This window comes from Augochlora pura, chromosome 5 (genome assembly GCF_028453695.1).
Source record: "Augochlora pura isolate Apur16 chromosome 5, APUR_v2.2.1, whole genome shotgun sequence".
NCBI classification, from domain to species: domain Eukaryota; kingdom Metazoa; phylum Arthropoda; class Insecta; order Hymenoptera; family Halictidae; genus Augochlora; species Augochlora pura.
The window spans coordinates 141,791-164,218 of NC_135776.1; the positions used below are offsets into that span (position 1 = coordinate 141,791).

Consider the following 22,428-nt stretch of genomic DNA (forward strand, 5'->3'; position numbering starts at 1 on the left):
CGAGACGAGACGAGACGAAACAAGACGAGACATGGCTACTCGACTTTATTATCTCGAGGGGCTTTCAAGCGGTTCAAGTGGCCCTCTTCTTCCCCTGGCTGGGAGATTGACGACAATTAGAATACGACAGCAAAGGGAAACTAGTGACGTGGTGGTGGCTCCGTGCTGGGGGAAAACGTGCTCGCGAAAAAAATAGCTGGCTGGTAAAGGGTCGATGTCCGATACACAGTAAAACTGTCCCGAAGTCCCGACGCAGCTAAACGAGCTACCACCGTCGTTAACAGACTTCACAAGGAAAGAGACCAACAATGTCGCGCTGTTTGTCATTGTTTCCTTTGCCGCAGAACGGATACGAGTAAATAAAATGCTGCACGGTGCTACCTTTTTTTCAAAACAGCATACAGCAACAAAAAGCTTTCCAAGTTTCAAGTCGTTTGAAATTTTCAAATATATGATACCTTGAATGCGGTGATATATCTTTCCAACGTACATTTTTTAAACGATCGAATGGCCTGATTAAGAATTAACGAGAATATGCGACGGCTTTGGTATCGAAGAGTTTGTTCCCCGGAAATACAGAAGTGTCCCTTCAACTAAGAAGACTTTCGCTTGAAAAAGCTAGTTCGTCTCCTCTAGAAAGAAAATTGTCTGCCGGGATATTTAATTAAATTCGGTCGCGCGAGTATGCTCGGTACCGCGGTTCCTGTTTAAAAACGAGTTCTACCCACACGATAAAATGAACCGTGTCACATGCGGGCTCTCGCCGCGGCGAGGCTGCACTTTCTGTAACAAAAACGCCGATTTGTAATGCGAAAGGAAAGCTATAAAAAAATACGATCAAAGTAAAGCTCACGAAGAAACCAGAAACTAGGTTCGGCGCACGCATTCAACCAACACGACATGCCAAACAGGTGTTGAAAAAAATATCCCGTTTATTCGAGGAAACTATAGTGATTCATCGATACGCGAGATAACGGGTTTTCCCAAAATAGGTTATCTGTTGTTTAAAATGGCCGGAGTGGCCCAACTTCGGCACCCGTTGCCACGGTTATCTCCGACTCTGACCATCGGATGATTCATCGGTCCGATGGCTCGGACTCTGGGACGAACGCAACGATAAGACAAACGAACGAACGTCAGAAAGTCGAATTTAACGAGGAAATTGTTGTCAAGTCGTTTGAGAATTCCGAATAGTGAATAGCGCGTCTTGGAGCAGTGGCTGAAACACGTCGGAGAAGAAGCACGCGTCCATGGTATGCTCGGCAACTGGTTGCTCTCGTTACACCTGACATTAACATTTATACACGTTCTGCGGTAGTCTCGGAATCTTTTACGCATTCTTGTTGTCCCCCGGTTGCAAAAATAGAAACTGGACACGATGGACATCGATTCTCGTTTTCCTTGAGACCGATAATTACGGGCGATTAACCTCGAAATTTGTCGTTTCGGTATCTAGCTTCCGTTGCATTCACTGATATGATCCGATCGATTATATTTCAATCTAAAATGTCATTTGTTAGCATTTTCATAGCGTTAATAATACCAAACTCGAATCAAGCCGAATTAAACGGTGAAACCATAGAACAAATCCGCCAGCTCGACCGGTAAAGTAGAGGACGCGCAAAAGCAACAGGCATGAATACATCGATACAACGCGAATCGTAATTAGTTTAATGAAATTTACAGAGCCGCTGTTCCGATTTATCGATGGAGAGCAGGTCGTCGAACTTGTCTCCCCATCGTCATTCCCGAGGAGAAAGGCGCCTCGAGGTTATAACATGTCTGTCAAAATGACAGGAAAAGAATGACGAGCGAGTACCCTTGTTCCCCACCTGCGCCACTCACTCGGCAAGCTCGACATCAAGGAACAAACGTAACGGACGAATTGTCGTGGAAAAAATATGTTTAGATCCACCAACCTGGTTTTGAATCGTTGAGTATCGTCCTGCCCGGCCCACATGTTTTCTCCGTGTAAAGATTTTTCTCTGTGACCCCCGAATTCGAATCACCCCGTCTCTATCTCTTTCTTCCTATATATTTATCTATCTATCTATCCATCTATTTCTCTATCTATCAATCTTTCTAACGCAACACTAAAGCACGCGTGTTTTCAACGGCGCGATAACGACGACGACGACGACGACAACTCCTGCCGGTTTGATACGCGTCAGAACAAACTCCAGACGTGGGTCAGTCCAGGCTGGATCACGTCGCTCGATCGTCTGTCCTTCTCGGTTCGCAAGTCCTGCGTTGGAACGGAACGGTGACAGAATCTCAAACTGAAAACCTAACGCGCGCCGCACAAAGAGAAGAGGCGCCACTACGAAAAACTCGAGAGACACGATAGAGAAACACGCGTGCCGCGTTCCGTACAATCGCGAAATTCACTGACGGCTCCTATCGACTGGGTCTCTCGAACTCTCGACTATCTTGACCAGTCCTCGAGTCGAGACTCTCGACTCTCGACTTGCATTCTTGCGTAGGGAGAACGCACACAGACTTTGCGTAGGAAGAACACGCGTCTTGGTGTGGACGGGGCCTTAGGCCGGTTTTGCTTCGGATCCGAGACGACCGAGACTGCGCAAACGAACGGTCAGCCTCGCAACGGGACACCTAACCACGGTCGCGGAGACGATTCTCTTCAGCTATTTTGCTCTGTCAGTAACCACTGGTTATATTTATCCTTTGTACACGCGGATTTTCCACTTAGCGAAAATACCGTGCGTCTCTTTGCCTTTTAAGGTCTGAACAACACAGACACCAAGACACGTGGGCGAACCTTACAATTCTCCTCCTTTCTACGGAAATTGTTTTTTCTCGTACACGCCAGTTCGACGCGCGGCTCTACCTACATGCGAGTTGCAAGGAGGCGGTGATATGAAAACACTATTGGAATAGTTTTTAATCGGTCCACTCTCTCTTTTTCTAATAACTGGTACTGTTAATATACAACAAGGAAAAAGTAGATAGGACGTTTCTGGGTAACAAAAACAAATATGAATTCGAATGATACGAATCGCCGATTTATCATCGTACGATTAATACCCAATCACGTGGCGATGCACGCGAACAAGTCTATTCAAAATTAATGTTTCCCTACAACCGTACAGATTCTCAGAATTGTTTCCCCAGTTGCGGCGTCCGAACAACAAAAAAGCCGGCAAGGGGTACAGAAAAATGGGTGAAATAAGGGGTGTGCGTGAGAAGAACGGAAGGAGGGAGTATAAAGAGTGGGTAGAACATTGTATGGCTGTGCAATTACGAAGCTTCGGTACCTAAATGTATACGCCTCTATGCGGCACGCTAGGAACTACGTGACGCCGGGTGACTCACGATACAATCGGCCTGGAACAAGCGGCGTGAGTGTGACTGGTGTGGTCTCGAAACTCAGAAAATCTCTCTCTCTCTCTCTCTCTCTCTCTCTCTCTCTCTCTCTCTCTCTCTCTCTCATTGTCATAAGTACGCGTATTATTCGCGCTCGCATACCGAAGAAATATAATATTTATAGTTAGCCAGAAAGATATCATCAAGGGATAAATCCCCTTGTACAACGAATGATTCTGTTCCGAAACGGTAGATTCGCGAAAAAAATAAGAATAAAAAAAGACAAAAAATGATCCATCCTACCAGGATGCGGACAAGAAAAGGGTTAGCTGCCTGTCATTTTCAGATATCATGGTTACCGGATGTCCGGCAATTTGAATGTGTGAGTGAGCCTCCGCTGCTACACGAAAGCAACAAACGCATTATTACTTCCATAGATTACGATCGAATATATTACAAAAACGTCGTTTTCCTTTTTACGACCTAAACAGCTTTTTAATTGTTATTTTTAATTACCGTAAGAAAGTGAACCGGTCCGTTTATTAGAAACATGCACTGCAATGTTTAGCCGTTGTGCGGTGTACCGCTAGTTTTTTCCACGAAAACGACAGACTGGTAACACGACACTCGCAGAGGTAAACTCGCTCGCCAGGACCTTACAAAGTAGAAAAGGGTTGTGTAAACGACCTGCTTTCTTAATTATGATGATTACGCGTTGCATATGTTGCATAAAGTTGAGACTACATTCCATGGCTTAAGGTTACTCGCGAACCGCAGTGCAGAACACAGATCTTTTTTAGTCGCATATGTCAGCAAAGTATAAGAAAAATTCAACGAATCGGCGTAATCGACAGCTTCGTTTTCTACATCAACTCTATTATTGAGATCAGCGAAGCTTTCGTCGAGACGCCTTAATCGAATGCACATACATGTATATGAAAAAGGTCTTTTTCAAGTGCAATTCTCTTCCCCAAAACAAGAGCGATAATACAGGGGACGCAATCTGTTGTCATTCCTTTGCACTTCTGACTGGAGGGCGTAGTTCAGATGCGTTACCGACATTACGATCATCAGATGCAATAATTACGTCGCTTCACATGGCAATTGTTTTTATTTTTCAAAAGAAAAACACGCGGGATTTTTTTAATTACGCATGTTGTGGAATTCGATTAAATTTTCTATATTTCATATTACATTCTTTCAGAAGAATTAACAAGAAAAATCGCTAACAGTTATAGAGGAGCTTTCGAAATTTCCGTGTCTAAAAACAACAAAGGACCAGAACATCTGTCAAGGGAGGAATCGATGCTTAAAATTCATTTCCGGTTATCCTAATGACAACGTATAATAATGCATGTTTTATTTACCTTCGATGTACTACTCGGAACAAGTGAAATACTAATTTAAAATGTTGAAGAACAAACGAATAAATCCGAAAATTGTTAGTATCGTAATTTGCCATAACATTACCAGGACAAAAAAAGAATCATGAATTGTCCGGTTATGACCGGTTCAAACTGACGCACCATGAATAACAAAAAAGTCAGCAACCAATAGGACGCCATTCGTTTCTTTTGGCTACTACTAACAGAAATAGATGTTCAACGATTGAACAATAAACAAGAACAATTTTTTCGAATGTACTTCGCAAAAAGAAAAAATGGTTCCTCAAACAATAAAATTTAGTTACCATTATGAGAAAAGCGGTGTTAACATTAACAACGAATGCGACAACTATTTATGATGAATGCGTACACACGTACATACGTATATACATACGTACACATATTTCTACGTGTCAACGATAATTTTTGTTGTTTCTCTTTCCCTTTAAACACTCGAGATAAATAAAGGACGCACCATTGGCACAAAGGCCATCGCACAACAGCCATAAGATATTTCTGAAACGGATAAAGAATACAATACGAGTGTGTCACTAACTTGCTGGATTTTCTCTTGTCGTCGCCGAATCCTTGGAAGGTTCCTGTGGACGTCATCTTCTTCTAGCGATTGAAACCAAGGGAACGAGTATTTTCTTAGTAACCGTCACACAGATTTTGCGGCACACGAGACCTAAACACGACTCTTACTTCCACCGAACGAAATCAAATAGGGTTTTGAGACGGGATTGGTAGCAGTCCGTGTTACAAGTTCTGACGTCAGAGGGCTAGTCAAATCAACATTTAAACCCTCAACTCATTTTCACATGGAAACAATCTTACAATTCTGCTTGTTTTCTTACTGCACAATGTAAATTCTAAATAGTTCCAAATTATTTGTTATAGAAATGTATATGTTTATCAACAATGAACCATCGAATTATTTTTAAGTTCATTTCGTCACGATATTTTGTTTTATTGTTTGTTTTGTTTAAAAGCATAAAAAGAAGTAGAACCATACGCTATTGCATTTGGAATAATTATTTTCAAATTATTGAATATTACAGAGATAATTCAACAATATTTAATCTTACTCTATTGTATGTAGTAGAGTTGTTATAAATGATTAATTACTGAAAAATTACCGTTTACGAGCACAAAATTTGGAAAAATTTGATAGATAATGTACAATATCTGTGTAGAAAAATTGGCACAGGCAAGAAATCTTTACTATTTAAGTAGAATTTGTTATTGTGTTGTGGAAAAGAAATTTTAGAGACTCGAACTACTTGTTCAGTCGCCATCTTATTTTCTGATTAACAAATACAGATGGAGATGGAGCATCTGAGAAGAATACATACACACAACAGTTTACCTACGTTTCCCACAATTTAATTGATTCAGATTGGTGCGCTTGTCAATTAATTACTCACACATTTCCGTATAAATGGTGCGAAAAATTGGAAAAGTTGACACAGTGTTAACCAAGATTCTATTCAGGAATGGACTGCTTTTATGGTTTTTGACTGTCAAGAAAGATTTGTAAACGAGTGAACATGTTAAACCAAGCTGTAGTCGAAGCCTTGTATTCCGCGACTTACATCGAGAATTATTTGGACTGCGTCGAAAATTTACCAAACGATCTGCAAAGACATGTTTCCCGACTTCGAGAACTCGACGCCACTTGTCAAAGTAATTTAGCTAACAAACTTTTTCAAACGTGCACCCCGCGTGTATACGTGTGTGCATCCGTGTGTGTACGTTTGTCATTTTACATTTTAAATATTCTCCTTTTTATGACTTGAAAATTTGTTCGCAATGAAGCAACTCGTGACTTGCAGGCTTTAAAAATCCAGCACGCGATAGAAATGTTGAAAAAATGAAATAACATCGAAAATTGTCATGTACCTGTGAAACAAACAATCAGTGTAGAATCAAATTGTATATTCTATTTTCAAGCGTTCCATATATATTACATTGTTCAATTATTTTCGTTCAATAGAGTATTTTATGGAATAATCAAAATAATCAGTCTTTCTTTCTTTCTTTTTATCGAATATAGCATATTTACGAGAAGTGGATCAACAGCAGGAGGCATTACGAAACGACACTGACATGCAAGTGAGGAGAAGAGCATTGCTAAGAGTACAGCAGGCATTAATTGCTGCGAAAGAAATAGGAGATGAGAAGTTACAGATTGTACAGCAGGTCCAGGATCTTATAGAAAATAAATCCAGACAATTAGATCTAGATTATAGAAACCTTGGTATGATCATTGAATGCAGCAGACTTTATTTATTGTGCACGTAAATCTACTTGGAATTATTTACAGATTTTGGAAAAGAACAAGAAAGTAGCGAATCAACACGTGAAACAAACGCTAATGTTAATTCTAACTCTTCTGGCAATGCCAATAATTCCGAGAGACAGACTAAAAGAGCGAGAAGAACAAGAACAGAGACATTAGTCGAATCTAATGCAATGGACATGATCGCGATGACTGAAACACGTTCCAATACATTGTCTAATACAAGTAATGGTAGTCAAAAGAAAACAAATACTACTAACACTGGAAAGAAAAAGAAAAGGAAGTCTAAACAAGGTAACCAGCAGAACCAACATCGGGAAGATACTCCGCCACCGCCGGAAGACGAGCTTGCTATAGACCCAGACGAACCAACATATTGTCTTTGCGATCAAATATCGTACGGAGAGATGATATTGTGCGATAATGATCTATGTCCTATCGAATGGTTCCATTTCTCGTGCGTCTCGTTGAGTACTAAGCCAAAAGGCAAATGGTTCTGTCCAAAATGCAGAGGCGATCGACCGAACGTTATGAAACCTAAAGCACAATTCTTGAAAGAATTGGAAAGGTATAACAAAGAGAAGGAGGAGAAATCGTAGCAGGAGAAAGCAGGTGAACAGTTGAAACTTTGGAAGACTTAATTTAAAAAAGAACTAAAGAATCCTTTAAATGATACTTCATAATTTTAAATACAATTTTTATGGTTCTATTGTAACACATTATTTGACCTCTAGCAGACAAGAACAGAAATGATAGTAATCACTTGATACATTGGTTAAACTTGTTTAATTTCTTAAGTGTTGTTTGAATATATAAATACGCGTGTGAACTATCAAATAATTATCTACAGTAGGAGACAAATTAGATTTGTATAATATTGGCTATTGTAAATATTGTGTCATGAATATATTGAGTAAGAATGAAACCGATATCTTTTGATTGCTGCTTCACATATCTCGAAATTCTATTTTATGTAACTTCTCTTTTACGCGTGAAAGATTTACTTTGTAAATAGACATGCTCTATTTTTAGAATACAATCTCCAATCACTGCATAATATACAATATGTTTAACCAGCTATTTTTCTCATAGCCGAGCATAAACTTGAACTGTATGTAAACCAGAATTGTTTTCTAAAAACAATGTGAGTTTTGCACAGTTGTAAGAACATTTTTTTACGACACAGCTGTGTAAGAAATAAATTAAATGTTTTCATTAACGTTATTGTTTTTTAACGTGCCATTCATTCTGTATTCTTTTTCATGTTTACTTCCTATATGTTCTACAAATTAGGAAATGACAAATATTCAGTAATTATTCCTCTGAGAAAGTTTATTATTATTATTTACTGTACGTACTATATTATTTATACACTGACAATTTTACTTTCTGTGCACAAAAAAACGTACTACTTTACAATAGATTACCGTATAGAACATATAAGTAAGCTATTAATATTTCAGTGTTTGATCTGTTTTAAACTTATCCTTTAAAGGCCTTTGTATAATTAAATATAGCTGTTATAACGTAACTTAATGTTACGACGCGTTACGTATACGCAGGTCTTTTTTCATTTTTTCTTTTTCAATCTCGCTTCATAAAGATTCCTAAAGTCTAATTATAATGAGCAAAATCATACATCGTTTTATTTATATTTATAGGTAAAGATCACATAAGTTCACAGTGCGATTCCACATCACTCCAATGCTCTACATTCTTATGTATCTGAAACATAGTCAAAAATTAAATAAATGCTTTCATTTTTTGTAATAAAAAAAATCCAAAGAGGTTTTCCATTTAAAAAAAATACAGGAAGAGATATCTGTAGAACAGTGGAGTATATCATCAATGTATAGATTTAGCAGTGCAGGAAAAAGTTTTCTGGACCACGGACCCGTGGAAATGAGATAAAAAAAGTGTATCAAATACATTTCATGAAATCCAAAATGAACCATACTTAATGTCAGCGGGGATCTTCTGTGTGACTTTCTTGGAAATTCAACCAAGACTGTTCAACAACAGTTGCTACTCTCTTCTCATATTCCCGTTTATTTTCTTGATATAATTGTGCTGCCAAAGAATTGGCTGGTGAATTTGGATTTGGTTCATCCAAAAGAGACTGAAACAAATATTTTATAGATTTTGAATAGTTACAACGCATAAATAATACTCTATTATATAACAATTGATTTAATTAATACGACGAAACAACAATACAAGGTTAAAGAAAACTATTAGTCTATAAAGTGGAATTATGCATTTATTAAATGTGTGTATGTATACATGTATGCACATACATGTATACATATACGCGTATATTTTTCATTTTTTATATATATATATATATATGCATATACACATATATATATACACACACACATATATATATGTATATATACACGTACATACATATGTCTTTTATATTACACAGAATAGGTATAAGTGAATTTATGTACTATATGAAGTACTAAAATTTAATTAAAAATACAAATTCTGTGCACGTGAGAGAGTCCATGCTTTATATAGCACAGGAGAAAAAGCGTCAAGTATTATCATCTAATGTTTAATAGTACTAATTTCATGTTATCAAATATCGAAATAAATAAATACACAATTTTATAATAATTTATTATTCAACATTGTAAAAATTCGGTCTAATGTTGCACATCGTGGTAGTTCAGTAGAGCTTTAGGAAGAAACATGCTAAATATTTTAGCGTTAGCTCCTTGATAAGGCTGCACGTTCTCCACTGTATCTGATGGCTGTAGGTGGCTGATTGATGCTGCAACAGCATCGTGAAAACGCCTGCGACTAATCCATAAAACTCTGCTCCACGCAAGCCTTCACTCGCTTCTCGTACTCGCGTCGGTTCTCTTTGTACAGTTGCGCTGCCATTGAGTTGGCAGGTGAATTCGGGTTCGGGTCACTTAACAGCGACTGCAACCACATAAGTCGTACTCATTATACAACATTCTCGACATTCTTTTATTTCTTTTTTCTTTCCTCGTTTTATTTTTGTAATGATGCATGGCCATAATTTGTAAATAGATGACATTCTTTTTAGTCGGTATTGGTGATTAGAAATACAGTTATGGTCAAGTAAACAGATTACAAGCAGAATTTTTACCATCAATATTCTAGTATACATGTATACGTATATGCAAAGAATTTTTGAATTCAATGAATCAGACTTTGCTGAATTGCAACCGCTGTTAAGACGAAAACGTATGAATCTTTATGATTTTTGTGAGAAATGCGACAAAAATAGATACATAATTGTACATTTTTACAAATACATAATTAACATTTATCTCGCTTGAAATGAAAAGATAATTAAGCACGCAATAGTATAATACCATACACAGCTGATATTGTCTTTTACGTTTTCTTTCTTTACATTTAGTAACTGGCATGCAAATCATATATGCAGCTTCTTAACAGAAACTTAACACAGTATTGTGAAACAAAAAAGTAAAACAACATAAAGGAAAGGAAAAGAACTTTAATTATGTATTACGAGCGTCTGTTTTATTATTATATACTAACTCCAGCAAGTTGAATAATTATCGGCTTGTATCAAACTCAATGTACAATATGTATTTATCATGAAACACATGCAATGACAAGAGATCAATGATTCAGGAATACAAACTGTATGAAGTACCTGGATTCAATGGTTATGTCTATTAAATAAACTAATGTATCTTGCATTTACAATACCTGTATGGATGTTAAGATAGCAGAAACATCGTAGGTAGGGCTCCAACGATTTTGTAGTATGTCAAGACAAATACCTCCATCGGCATATACGTTTGGATGGAACATCTTACTAACAAATCTGACTGTAGGTGGTTTATTTGGATATTCTTCTGTAAATTCTATTATAAGTTTGAAGGTACCATCTTCGAATGGAGTGTCGTGTGGTCTGAAAGGAAGTTAATTGCATTAAACATCTAGAAGAATAGAAAAATTTCACCTACTACTGTTTATATTCATTTCCTAAAGCTCACCCAAATATAACTGCATTCCATATCATAATATTATTGTCTGTTGGTGCTCCTGATACTCCGGTGGGTGGGTCTTCTTGTAATCTAATTGCAACAATACATTATTATAAACATATAACCATGTATAAAAAAAAAACATAGAAATAATCTTTTTCATCATGGAAATTGATGGGACAGCAATTCTGTGGCAATATAAAAGAGTTTTGTGCAAAGTATAAATGTAGATTACCTATCGGTTTCAATATCACGGTATAGCCTTTACAGAAAACATTACTTATCAAGATTATTTATTAATCACTCCTCGATATATGCATAATCTAATGATTTTATTTGGTATTATTTTTCAAGAGAAGATTTCTAACATGCTTTTTTAATATAGCATAATCAATGAAAATGCTATTAATAGACTTTTGTGAAATAAAGTGTTAACACAATGGTAGACAAACAACGACTACAACTTAAAGTCGAATTAATTGGAGCAAAACTTTTCAAAACAATAGCAAAGTAAGCCGCTTTGATCGAAATGTGTGTTCATTTCCGTCCGAAAAAAGGTTACTACGGGCCAATTCGATATTAATCGGAATCAATTATAAGAGAAATCAAAATATAAACAAAACCATAGTTTGGGGGGGGGGGGGGGGGCACCGTGCGACCATCGAAATCCAAACATCAGTGAAATCGTGGGCAAATGCGTTTTCTCGATCAACTACGGAAATCGTTCGGAACAAGGATATACAAATGAAACGCAGTAAACGATTGCGAGTTCCTAATAATAACTTCTTGCGAGACGAACCAGTATGACGTTGAGATAGTTGTGTGTAACCATTCTAACTCGATTTCTGTTTCTCGTTGAGCAAACAGAATCGTGCAGGGAAGGAAGGTTACGGGATAGGAAAGCATTGGAATAGAAAATTCCATTCGCAATGGCGGTACATGATATCGCGAAAGCGATGACACAGAAATGTTACGATAGCCACGGTACCTCTTAAAATCTCTCATTAGTCTCCTTCTTGCAGGGGTAGACATCCCTCACGAATTGGGCTCGTCGCTCTGAAATCGTTCGATTCGGACGAATTCCAGAACGTTTTCGATGACCGTGGGACAGCTTACGCGTTAATTCCTATAGTTGAATAAATATGTAATCACTGGGCCGCGCGGCGGTTGCTCCGACGACCTCGTCGTATACACGAGAACGCCAGTTGTTTCTGTTGCGTATGTCTTTGCCTTTTGTCAGTCCGAAGGCCACCCTATCCGTGCGATACCGTTATAAGCTTGTTCAAAATTAGTTCCACCGAACAGGTTCCCCCGATTGGCACTCGACCACGTATCGACAGTTCGACACCGATGATTTTCACTCGCCTTTTGCTCGCAAGAAAAAACTCACTAGCATGAGAAAAACCTACGTAATGATCACCCTGAGAAATTCGTTCACCGGACTGCCAAACCACGGACAGCTGGATAGATATACGGAGGGGATAAGGAACGAACTGTTTTGCGCATGACGTCACTAACTAAAATCGGACAACTCAACCAATAGTTGGTGACTGTCCCGTGTTTGTTCTTCCAATTTTTAACGATCGTCAGGATCTTGAGCCGGGTGTGACCAACGAACAGAACAATCGGTATCGGGAGACGAAATTCCACATGTGTACGTACAACCGTAGTCCGTGTCCGTAGATCAGTGTTAACGATGTCTGGGGTGATGCTGATGTCTACGATAGGGGCTCCTCGCACACCGACTTCCCCTTCCAAACACTCTTTACCGAAGCGGACAAAAGTACGATACAAAGTTTCTCCGTAGCAGTAGTATGTTCATGGTGAAAATAGCGCGCGAAATTACAAAAACGAGGGAAGCACGCACGATCAACAACAGGCTAAAGACTCTCGTTTAACGTTTAAGGAATGGAAATAATAGAAAACAAAGAAATAAGCGGAAAATTTATATTATTGGTAGTATGAGGGTTTTTAGGGAAGAGGGAATAATATTAATTCGAGATATTATGATTTGAATTACGCGCGGCAATTCCCGATGACTGTTGCCCTCGTCGCAGACACTGCTGGTCATCGTTATGGTCATGGGGACTGAGGAGTACGGGGTCGTGGGCAAGAATCATTGCCAAATTGTTTATCGTATACAAATATAATCATCGTGGTTTGGGACCAATCCAGAAACGTTCTTTCGTTAGAATGTGGTTTTCATTGGAACAGATCACGTTCCTAATTTCTCAAGGGAAATTTTGAGCTAGGTTTCATGTGATAAATATCACGGTATTGACATATGTGTGTATAAGAAACACTAGTACGATATGTATTACATTCTGATATTTTTTTGTTGTTTTTGTGAATTTATAGCGACGACATAGACGCGAAGCGGCCATAATATTCAATTTACGTTACTAGGGATTTTCGTAGAAAATGTCACTGAATGCGATGCTTCTCGAACGTGACATATGTATGTATGAATGTATGTACACATTCTAGAAATTACGAGAATTACAAACGCTCCCGCATAAGCGCGCGTTACATTGCACATTCAATTGTAAAATTTAATTGTAATTGGATGTCGTATTCTCTGATACAGAGGTTTCACGATGCTCTCAGAATCGCATAGTTTGCAAGTATACACGAGAAAAGATTAATTATTCCTTGTTTCCCTTTTCGCTTTACGTAATGTTTGCTTATACGTAAAGCATTGAAAAATCGATAATGGGCAGGATACTGTTAAAAGCGCACGCGTGAACCGATACCGATGCATGTCAGCTGTCCACCGCTGAATGCTCAATACAACGTTGTGACGAGGAATTAAAGCATTCCTTATTTTACCGAGTCTTCCAATGAAGAAGTAGACTTCTATGCGGTTTTAATGGCTTGTGATAACCGGACGAAAGTGTACCTGGGTTACGAAGATGAATGCGTTACTGATAAACACCGGGGAAGCATTAATTTTATGACAAACAAGATCGGCGGATTTCCAGTAAGTCTTCAGTCATTGTTTTAAAGTAACTGTTTCAAATTTTCGAATGATTTTTATTCTTCTCTATTGCGGTATCGAACAAACGATTAATTACCGGATTGAAGAGATCGGTTTTGTTTGCAGGACTGTTACGAGAAAAATACGTTATCGTTGCCACAATGCAGACTATGCGGACTACATCAACTCCTGGTATTGCAACTCTACGTTCCATTAGATACTTCGAAATATCACAGAATACTTTATATTTTCGCCTGTATAAATCCGAATTGTTGGAATCAAAATGAAAGTTGGACTTGTCTGAGGGTACAAGTTTTAGCAGATGAATTCCAGACGAATACAATAGATACTAGTAGTGTGACCGTACCATCAACAACATCATGGTTGTCGGACGCGGATAACTGGGGTGATAATTTTAATGACAATTCCACTGAACAGAATGGAAACAATTTATTGTCAAACAAAGCAACAGAGTTTAATTTTTCTTTGCAAAGAGAAGCAGAGCAGAACATAAGAGAAGAACTTTGTGCATTGCACGTAGACGACCCTAATGCAAACAGGTATATTTGCAGGAAATTGGTGGGGCAAAGTTATTTGTTGACATAATTATAAATATACTAGAAACACAGTGACTGGTTTGACTGATTTTAGCCCAGCAAGCGTGGAATCTCCAGTTGGAATAGGAGCGGTTGGTAGATTAGATTCTCCTCAAGCATCCGCAGAGATCGACGGAGAAGAAAGCGAAGTTGTTTGCATAGATACACCGACTCAGCCTCAACGTGACCTAGTTGGTTTACTGCACGAAGTAACTCCATTCCCTATACAGCTAGAGTCAAACAGCGAAACGAAATTCTCATTTGTTGAAATATTCCTTTCTGTGGAAGAAGAAGAAGATCATGGTGTAGATATACCCCAACACGTTCGTGATTTACTATTAAAGTATCAATACAGAAATCCAGATCTGTCTACGAAATCTGCAGTGGATTCAATAGAAGGGAAAACAAGTGAAACTGACTCAGAAAAATACGAAAAGGGTATTCCTATGCACGGAGATGAAATGTTCCATAATTTTGTTTCACGGATACAAAAAAGCCCTGGACAGCTTCTACGGTAAAAGATTTGTTTCAAATTAGTAGTTTTATACCGTTTTATATCGGCTGTTACGATGTCTAATCATTTAACTGTATTATTCACCAGATATTCACGAGATAATTCAGCTTCATTGCTATTGTATCCTATCAGCGGATGCGTAGGGAAATGTCGCCATTGCGGCGGTGAAATGATCTTCGAAGTCCAGATTTTATCGACATTAATTTCCAAGTTGATACTACAACCGTGTACAGAAAAAAACTTTCAAATCGAATTTGGAACTGTTTTAATATACACTTGTTTGAGAAGTTGTTGGTCTGCAACAGATTTATACAGGGAAGAGCATGTTATTGTTCAAGCAGAAAGGCTATAGTGATAGAAGAACAAAATAAATTGACTAGAAGTTGTAAACTTTTCATTTTCGAAGAATGTTAGTTTCATTCCTTTAGTAGCGAAATACCGTCCACCAGTTCATGACTACTTAAAAATTCCTAGGAAAAATGGTGCATAAGAACGAAATTCTAATTTCTGGTGCGAAAGTTACTGGAAACAATACTAAAAAATTGGGGTAGAACAGTTACAGGAAAAACTGTTGTTTTATTCAACAATTCATCGTAGCTTAAGGATAATTCTACAGTATCATTCATACATAAATACAGAAGTCTTAATGGAAATATATTTACTTAGTCTCTTACCGTATTTACTTATTTTACTATATCTATATTTACAGTCATTCCCCGATACAAACATTTCCATGCATGCACATACTTGATCATTGCTAACAAGTGCTAATCTTTTTATTATAAGTTATTATATGACCATTGTTTACGTGTATGTTCTAGATAGAGGATGTTCTATGGGATACGTTCGTTTAGTAAATAGTAATTTCGCTATATTTTTGCGATACACATCACCGTTCAATACCTCCTGGTCACAAATTTGTTGCCCAATTATAGTTATTTTGTCTAACATATTATTTGCTACACACACTGCCATATCTTTTTCGTGACTTGAATTTTCAAGACCAATTTTATATGACCTCGACGAACGTATCATATTGGCGAACGTTGCATACAATTCTGTAATCATGACGCTTATCCGATGAAGTTCCATATGTTTCTCTGTAATACTTGTTCCATGGGTAAGCAATAGATTCTCCAGATTTTTCTGCACCATTTCTATAGAGTTTTGCAGAAATAGAACACTAGGTGCCAATGATTGATGAAAACAACTGGCCATCATATGTCTCTTGGAGAAGAAATCTATATACTTTTTCACGTTAACATAGATGGGATGATATGCCGCGTTTCTGCTTTTACCTATATCATCATCCCACATTGTTCCTGAATATTGAAAAATAGATGATCCTATGTAAATATGTGCATCTATATTATTTGTATCAAGCGTTGTTAATGCCAATGCATTATGATACGCATCTACATAAAAGTTATTCTTCATATAAACCCGAGCGCCTAATAGTTGTAAACATGAATGTATAGAATCCAAACATTTATTAGCACAGTAAGTTTCTGTCACAACTTTTTCGAGTTCAACATTTTGATCCTCATAATAATCTGCCAATCGACTCGTTAGATAGGCCATGCTCTCCATAGTGTATAGAGAGAATACTGCTTTAGCCAAGATCATTTGGACAGAATCAAATGTATAAAGATCCCTGTCCAATTGTTTCACTTCCAAAATATCTGATGTCAAATGATTTATAACATTTCTTAAAATGGCAATAGATTGGCCAGTTATATTTTGCTTTCCAGGCTTCAGCAGATCCATCATAATATCAAATGCCTTAGTTTTCATGGGTTCTCCTAAAATATTTGTTTTGGGTAAAATAGTGTTTTCAAATTTAACAGAACATACAGGTATATCATGGTATCCAATTGTTTCGTAAACATTGTTACAACTTATCCCCTCGTAATTACGTTCAACCAAGTAGAGTGATATATCATTTGGATTTATTGTTTTATATCCTCTTTTATTTATCGCAAAAACTAAAAATAGATCAGCCTTGATCCCATTGAAAACAAATACTTTTTCTCCATTCAATACTACCGAATTTGCATCGTGTTGTATACAAGTAGTCTGCATACGATTAATATTAGTTCCATTGTCATTTTCTTTTAAGCATATCGTGGGAGTAATTTCACCACTCATAATCTTTGGAAGATACTTCTGCTTTTGACTTTCAGATCCATATTTCAAAATTAATTGAACAGGTAACATGAGATTCTTTACTAAATATGTACCCAACCAGGGTAACATGCCTACCGTTTCCATAAGTCTCAATGACTCGGTATCTGATAAATTTAAACCATGATAGTCTTCGCTAACGTATGATCGAAATACACCTAGATCTACAAGAGACGATAATATTTCGTTCTTGTCGAGCTTCTTGTCGGAATTAATACACTTGAGAACATAATTGTTAATCGGCGTCAACCACATATCAAAATCCTTGAATCTTTCGATAGTCTGGGGTTCCGGCAGATCCACAACTTCTGTATTCATCGACCCCAATGCAAGATTCTTCAACACTGGGGCTACTGCTGGTTGCTTTTCCCTTTGTCGTGGAAAATAATGTACATTTATGAATTGTGGTAATTCCGATTGCGTAGCAGTTTCTATATTTCTTGTTACAATACTGTATAACTTCGTAGAGAAACATTTCTTAATTTTTAATGGATGCCGAGCGAACATTTTTAATCACGTGGAAATAGTGCATGCAACGTTTGCAATACTCTCAACGACTCTGTCGAATTGCACGACTTTCGTTAGAGATCCGTTAGGGAGTTTATACGGAAATTTTCTATACTGTGATTGGTTGACAATTTACTGGTGAGACAGTGCTGCCGACATGGGTAGAAAAAACAAACAAGAAAAAAAAATGGAAAACGGCAAGTGAATGATCCATCACGCTTCCGCTCACGTTATCTTTGATATTTTGTTAGCGAGTTGCAACATTTGAATTAATTAGTTGAACAATCAAACAACTGACGACTGACTGCCGAGTTGCATTCGATTCAATGGCGATAGTGGCACTCCTGGTGGCGAGAAATAGAAGCTCCTGTTGCAGGAAACCAAATGACTTCAAAAATATTAATTACACCACGCCTCTCGGATAATGTTAGATAAATTCGGATGTGTTGTTATTTTTTAATTTTTCATTTTTTGTGGTTACTTCACGCGCGGTTTCTCAGATTTCAGTCACATCCAGCTATATGGCACTGGGGAGCAGGACGCTACTACATGTGTGGGTTTTTTTTTTAAATTTTGACGTTATGTCAGGAACGGCTTTTCAGATTTCCTAGGACCTACGGTTACGTAACGTCTACTAAATACGCATCTTAATTTATAAATACATGGTCTGTCTGTTACCTTTCTATTGTAACGGATACGATAAAATGCAAGTTTTCGTTTTACTCCGGCTGACTAGATTTTCCTTTCTTACCTGAAACTTTTTCACCTCAATTTTGCTTGTGCCTCCTTCCTTTCCTTTCACTTAACTTCTAGCGTACTAAAATAAACGACATTATTCAAACTATTCAGACTGCTCTCTATATGAAATTTATATAGATAGATCTCGCAGCAGTCGTGGCCGAGTGGTTAAGGCGTCTGACTAGAAATCAGATTCCCTCTGGGAGCGTAGGTTCGAGTCCTACCGACTGCGCGCGAGATACCGTTAACTTTTTTTGAGGATTCACCAAATAAATACACCTCCCCTTTATTCTTTTATGATTATTTCAATTACTACCCCAACGTTTAACAAATCCGTTTCAATATTTTTGCACTCGCATTCCACGTTGCTACAACGCGTAGAATGCTAATAGGATAAATATATCAGCGATTAATGGTAATTCTGATTTACTACTTTTGCGTTGATTCACACTTGCAAGATTTGGAAAACTTTCGAAATTTTGTATCCGCGAGTTTTTAAAATGTTGTAGCAGGAAAATTCGGTAGCGAAACAGGCGTCAAAAAATTTCGATATCCGATTGGATTGTTCAGGAGAATCTACTGCATTGATCCTATGTAAAGGAAGCAAATGCAAACATTGTTTAATATTATAATTTCTTATTCAAAATTTAGTAACTTCTTTGTTTATTTATTATGTTTTGCAGTATTCGTATTTGTTCTTTTTTACTATATCGGTGCAGTAGATTCTCCTGAACAATCCCGTATATTTGGTTTAGCATTTGATGCTCTCATTCTACTAGAATTAATGTTTATCGGAGAACCTAATCATCGAAATTTCTGGCGGAAATTGTCGGAATTCTTCTTGCAAGTAGTAAAAATCAGTCATAAGTCAGTAACAGCAAGTTGAAATATTTATCTGTATGTTTTCGTGGTACAAGTAGTTTAAATCAATGACAAGTCGGGCGCTCAACATTTCTTTACTGTCAGGATATGGAAGGAATGTGCAGGACTTGAAAGGTTATGAATTCCTAAATAAAGACACGTTTAAATTAGGTTTAATAGTTCCTTTATTTTCAGAAATTACAATACTTATTTTATTGTACAATAATTTTAAGATATTGAAAGGGAATCAGATAAAAGTCGGTTGTATTTGTTATGGCTCCCTTTCGTACAACGCGACATAGCAAAATGCCGAAACTACTCAAACAAATGACTAGTGGTGCAGTCTGTGGCAAAAGGCTCAAACTTCTCGCCGAAATCGGCTGACACCAGCTGTGGCAGAATGCTGAATTTACTCGCCAAGAGTTGGTGGCGCCTTCCGTGGTAGAAAGTTGAAACTAATTCGTCGAGGACTCGTGGCGTCATTCGGGACGCGAAAGTTGGAACTACTTGCCAAAGACTATTGGCGTCACCAGCGGCGGGCAATTGAAACTACTCGGCAATGACTCCTTGCGGAAAATATGGCGCCACCATTTACTCATATTACCTTCCTGGTCTTAGACATTTGCTCAGCCTGGCAAACTTGCAATATATAAATTCTCAGAAATGCCGTCTTCAAACTGTTGCATTCCGTATAAAATGCTACGGGAGTCTGAGCGAAGAATAATCCGTAATCATTGACACAACCGTTTACCTTAAAATATCCGTATATTATACTTTATTATTGACATTCGAAGCACGAGTGTTAGTGTCGATACAAAGGTAAGGGTCGCCGCATGTTCGATAAATAAATTAAGGGTACGATGATAAAGAGTAAAAATCGTAATACGATGACACATCGCAACGTCGTAGGGTTGATATACAAGTAGCTAAATAGGGTCCTTGCGATTAGAATAGGGGCTAGGCGCGTCTCAGAATCGTCGTGTTACTGTGGCGACAGGGATTAAAGAGGAGAACCGACGCAACGACAATATAGTAATTAATAATAATAATACTAAAATAAATAAGAATGATTGTATCGGCGAGCACGTGGCGAAAGAAATCGATGGATCTACGCGCGATCGATTTGCTGCAGCGAGATTCGTACCGAAATAAATACATGCAGTCTGCCAAACGACTCGCTCGTGCATCCATCAAAATCGGCTTTTCTCCACGAAAGTACCGGTCAAGTATCGGTCGGATCGTTGATCCCGAGGACAATTCTCGAGGGATCCGATTGCCGATTAATGCCGTATTACCCTCGCAAATTTCCGAACGATGCTACGGTAGGACATAGCGCGAGATCGTCGATGGGGATAGGATCGAGACAGGATCGGGGTACGATCGGCACTTGGGCGGGCATCGTGTCCCAATCTATCGCGACAGATTCGCGATCCGGTCGCTGGAAGGATTGTCTTGCGCGCGCGCGCGCGAGAGTCGATCGTCGACTCGAAGGGATTTGTCCCGATCGTTATCGTATTTCTCCCTTTCTAAGATTTCTGTTTCCGTGTCTTTTTCTATGTCCGTTTCTTCGAGCTGTCTTGAAGCGAGTAGACGTTCGAAAGAGTATTTCTCTACAGAGACTTCCGTGTGGATAGAAACTGGTCGGCTTTAATACAAATAGTTTTTCGGCTCCTCTGTCGGCTGGCCACACACCCCGTGGTAATTCTTCGTAACCGCGCTTCGGCTGCGGCAGTTCTCGATCTCGAGGAAGCACTCGTTGCTGTATGTCATGCCGTCCGTGCCGCAAACAGGATCGTAATAGGGCGGGCAAATCTTTTGGCAGCCGCGGAACAGGAAGCCCTGTACGCATCTCTTCATGGGCACCACGTAGACGTGTTTCCTGAAAGAAGTTCGATCGCGTCAAGCTTCCTCGAATATACTATTGAAATCTCAGCCGAAGAAAAAGAGGTCTCTTTACCCGCAGTTGTCCCTCTTCATCTCGCACTCGTTGCGATAAAACTTGTTGTCGGAGCCACAAACGAACTGGCGTTCCCCGCTACAAATCTGATTGCAGAGCGCAGTGGTGCGACAATGTTGCGCCGGAACTTGAACCACCCTCTGACCGCACGTTTCGCGCTGCAGATGGCAGAGGGACCTGAAATGAGAGAGAGAATCAAGCTTGGCCGTTGACTCTTAAGAGGCTCGGGGGACGTCGAGTGCCGGCTGAACTTTCTAGGGCGCCTCCGAGAGTCGAGAGCCGAGAGCCGAGAGTCGAGACGATTTAAACGATTGTCGTCGAGGAACGCGCGCACAGCAATAAAGCGAAAGAGCGGGGTCCAAGGGGTCCAAGGGGTCCAAGGGGTCCAAGGGGTCCAAGGGGTCCAAGGGGTCCAAGGGGTCCAAGGGGTCCAAGGGGTCCAAGGGGGCCAAAGGGGCCAAGGGGGCCAAGGGGACCAAGGGGTTCAGAGGGGCCTCAGAATGGGCCTGGGATTCTCGAACAAGTAGACGCGACCGCGTTACATGGAACTTTTCGTCGGGGATACAAGAGGGTTCGATTTTTCGTAACGAGCGGCCATCGCGTCCGTGATTCACGCGCTCTTAAAACGGCCGGCGTCGGACGTCGTGGAATTCGAATAACGCTCTTAATCACCGGTAAACGTTCCCGTCGCTTCCACAAACTGGTTCCTCGGGCACCTCGTTGCAGTCTTCGGGGCACTGTTCGGTTTCCTTCAAGGTCGTGCACTCTCCGACGTGAGCCAGCTGAATGCCCTTTCTGAAAAACGCAACCGTGGTTGAACGTCTGATCGACGTATCGTTCAGCGACGCTGGTAACTAACGCTCGTGACGCGGTAATTGCTTCCTGCAACACCTATCTTTCCTCCTCCTCCTCCTCCTCCTCCTCCTCCTCCTCCTTCTTCTTCTTCTCCTCTTCACCTCTCTCACGTTTCTTTCGTCTCTGTCCGGCCACGACGAGACGGAAGATGTGGAGAAAGAGTTAGCGCGTGCGCACGTTTGGGAGAGAGAGGGAGAGAGAGAGAGAGAGAGAGAGAGAGAGAGAGA

At 39.1% G+C, this 22,428-nt stretch overlaps 5 protein-coding genes and 1 non-coding gene across 10 annotated transcripts in view; 3 read left to right on the plus strand and 3 right to left on the minus strand.

The window, feature by feature from the left end:
• The first annotated feature begins 5,857 nt into the window (after positions 1-5,857).
• LOC144469629 (inhibitor of growth protein 1) lies at positions 5,858-8,264 on the plus strand. Its single transcript, XM_078180074.1, has 3 exons — positions 5,858-6,395; positions 6,766-6,969; positions 7,036-8,264. Exons 1-3 carry the CDS (start codon positions 6,260-6,262, stop codon positions 7,608-7,610), a joined length of 915 nt encoding a protein of 304 aa, XP_078036200.1. The 5' UTR covers positions 5,858-6,259; the 3' UTR covers positions 7,611-8,264.
• Positions 8,265-8,315: 51 nt separating this feature from the next.
• On the minus strand, positions 8,316-12,765 carry Ubc6 (ubiquitin conjugating enzyme 6). 4 transcript variants are annotated; one of them, XM_078180077.1, is made up of 5 exons: positions 12,675-12,765; positions 12,001-12,138; positions 11,022-11,102; positions 10,732-10,936; positions 8,316-9,130 (listed from the first exon to the last, which is right to left on the minus strand). In XM_078180077.1, the coding sequence occupies exons 2-5, from the start codon at positions 12,042-12,044 to the stop codon at positions 8,975-8,977; spliced, it is 486 nt and encodes a 161-aa protein (XP_078036203.1). In that variant the 5' UTR covers positions 12,045-12,138; positions 12,675-12,765; the 3' UTR covers positions 8,316-8,974. The 4 variants fall into 4 exon arrangements, with proteins under 4 accessions (XP_078036203.1, XP_078036202.1, XP_078036201.1 ...); XM_078180076.1 differs by lacking the exon at positions 12,675-12,765 and having other exon boundaries at positions 8,316-8,736; positions 8,969-9,130; positions 12,001-12,608; XM_078180075.1 differs by lacking the exon at positions 12,675-12,765 and having other exon boundaries at positions 12,001-12,608.
• Positions 12,766-12,812: 47 nt separating this feature from the next.
• Trus (programmed cell death 2 like trus) lies at positions 12,813-15,777 on the plus strand. Of its 2 annotated transcripts, none has more exons than XM_078180073.1 (6): positions 12,813-13,298; positions 13,371-13,482; positions 13,600-13,992; positions 14,116-14,549; positions 14,641-15,099; positions 15,187-15,777. In XM_078180073.1, exons 3-6 carry the CDS (start codon positions 13,882-13,884, stop codon positions 15,449-15,451), a joined length of 1,269 nt encoding a protein of 422 aa, XP_078036199.1. In that variant the 5' UTR covers positions 12,813-13,298; positions 13,371-13,482; positions 13,600-13,881; the 3' UTR covers positions 15,452-15,777. The 2 variants fall into 2 exon arrangements, with proteins under 2 accessions (XP_078036199.1, XP_078036198.1); XM_078180072.1 differs by having other exon boundaries at positions 12,813-13,286.
• On the minus strand, positions 15,656-17,863 carry LOC144469627 (complex I assembly factor ACAD9, mitochondrial). The gene has a single exon (XM_078180071.1). It carries the CDS (start codon positions 17,788-17,790, stop codon positions 15,904-15,906), a length of 1,887 nt encoding a protein of 628 aa, XP_078036197.1. The 5' UTR covers positions 17,791-17,863; the 3' UTR covers positions 15,656-15,903.
• Positions 17,864-18,678: 815 nt separating this feature from the next.
• Positions 18,679-18,760, plus strand: Trnas-aga (transfer RNA serine (anticodon AGA)). Its single transcript has one exon. It is a non-coding gene; the product is annotated as a tRNA-Ser (tRNA).
• Positions 18,761-20,143: 1,383 nt separating this feature from the next.
• Positions 20,144-22,428, minus strand: part of LOC144470252 (agrin) — a 23,937-nt gene continuing 21,652 nt past the window's right edge. The window contains exons 7-9 of the mRNA XM_078181196.1: positions 22,019-22,141; positions 21,347-21,523; positions 20,144-21,268 (exon numbers count right to left, since the gene is read on the minus strand). Coding sequence (XP_078037322.1) covers positions 21,037-21,268; positions 21,347-21,523; positions 22,019-22,141 — 532 coding nt within the window. The 3' untranslated portion in view covers positions 20,144-21,036. The remainder of the gene's footprint in view (positions 21,269-21,346; positions 21,524-22,018; positions 22,142-22,428) is intronic.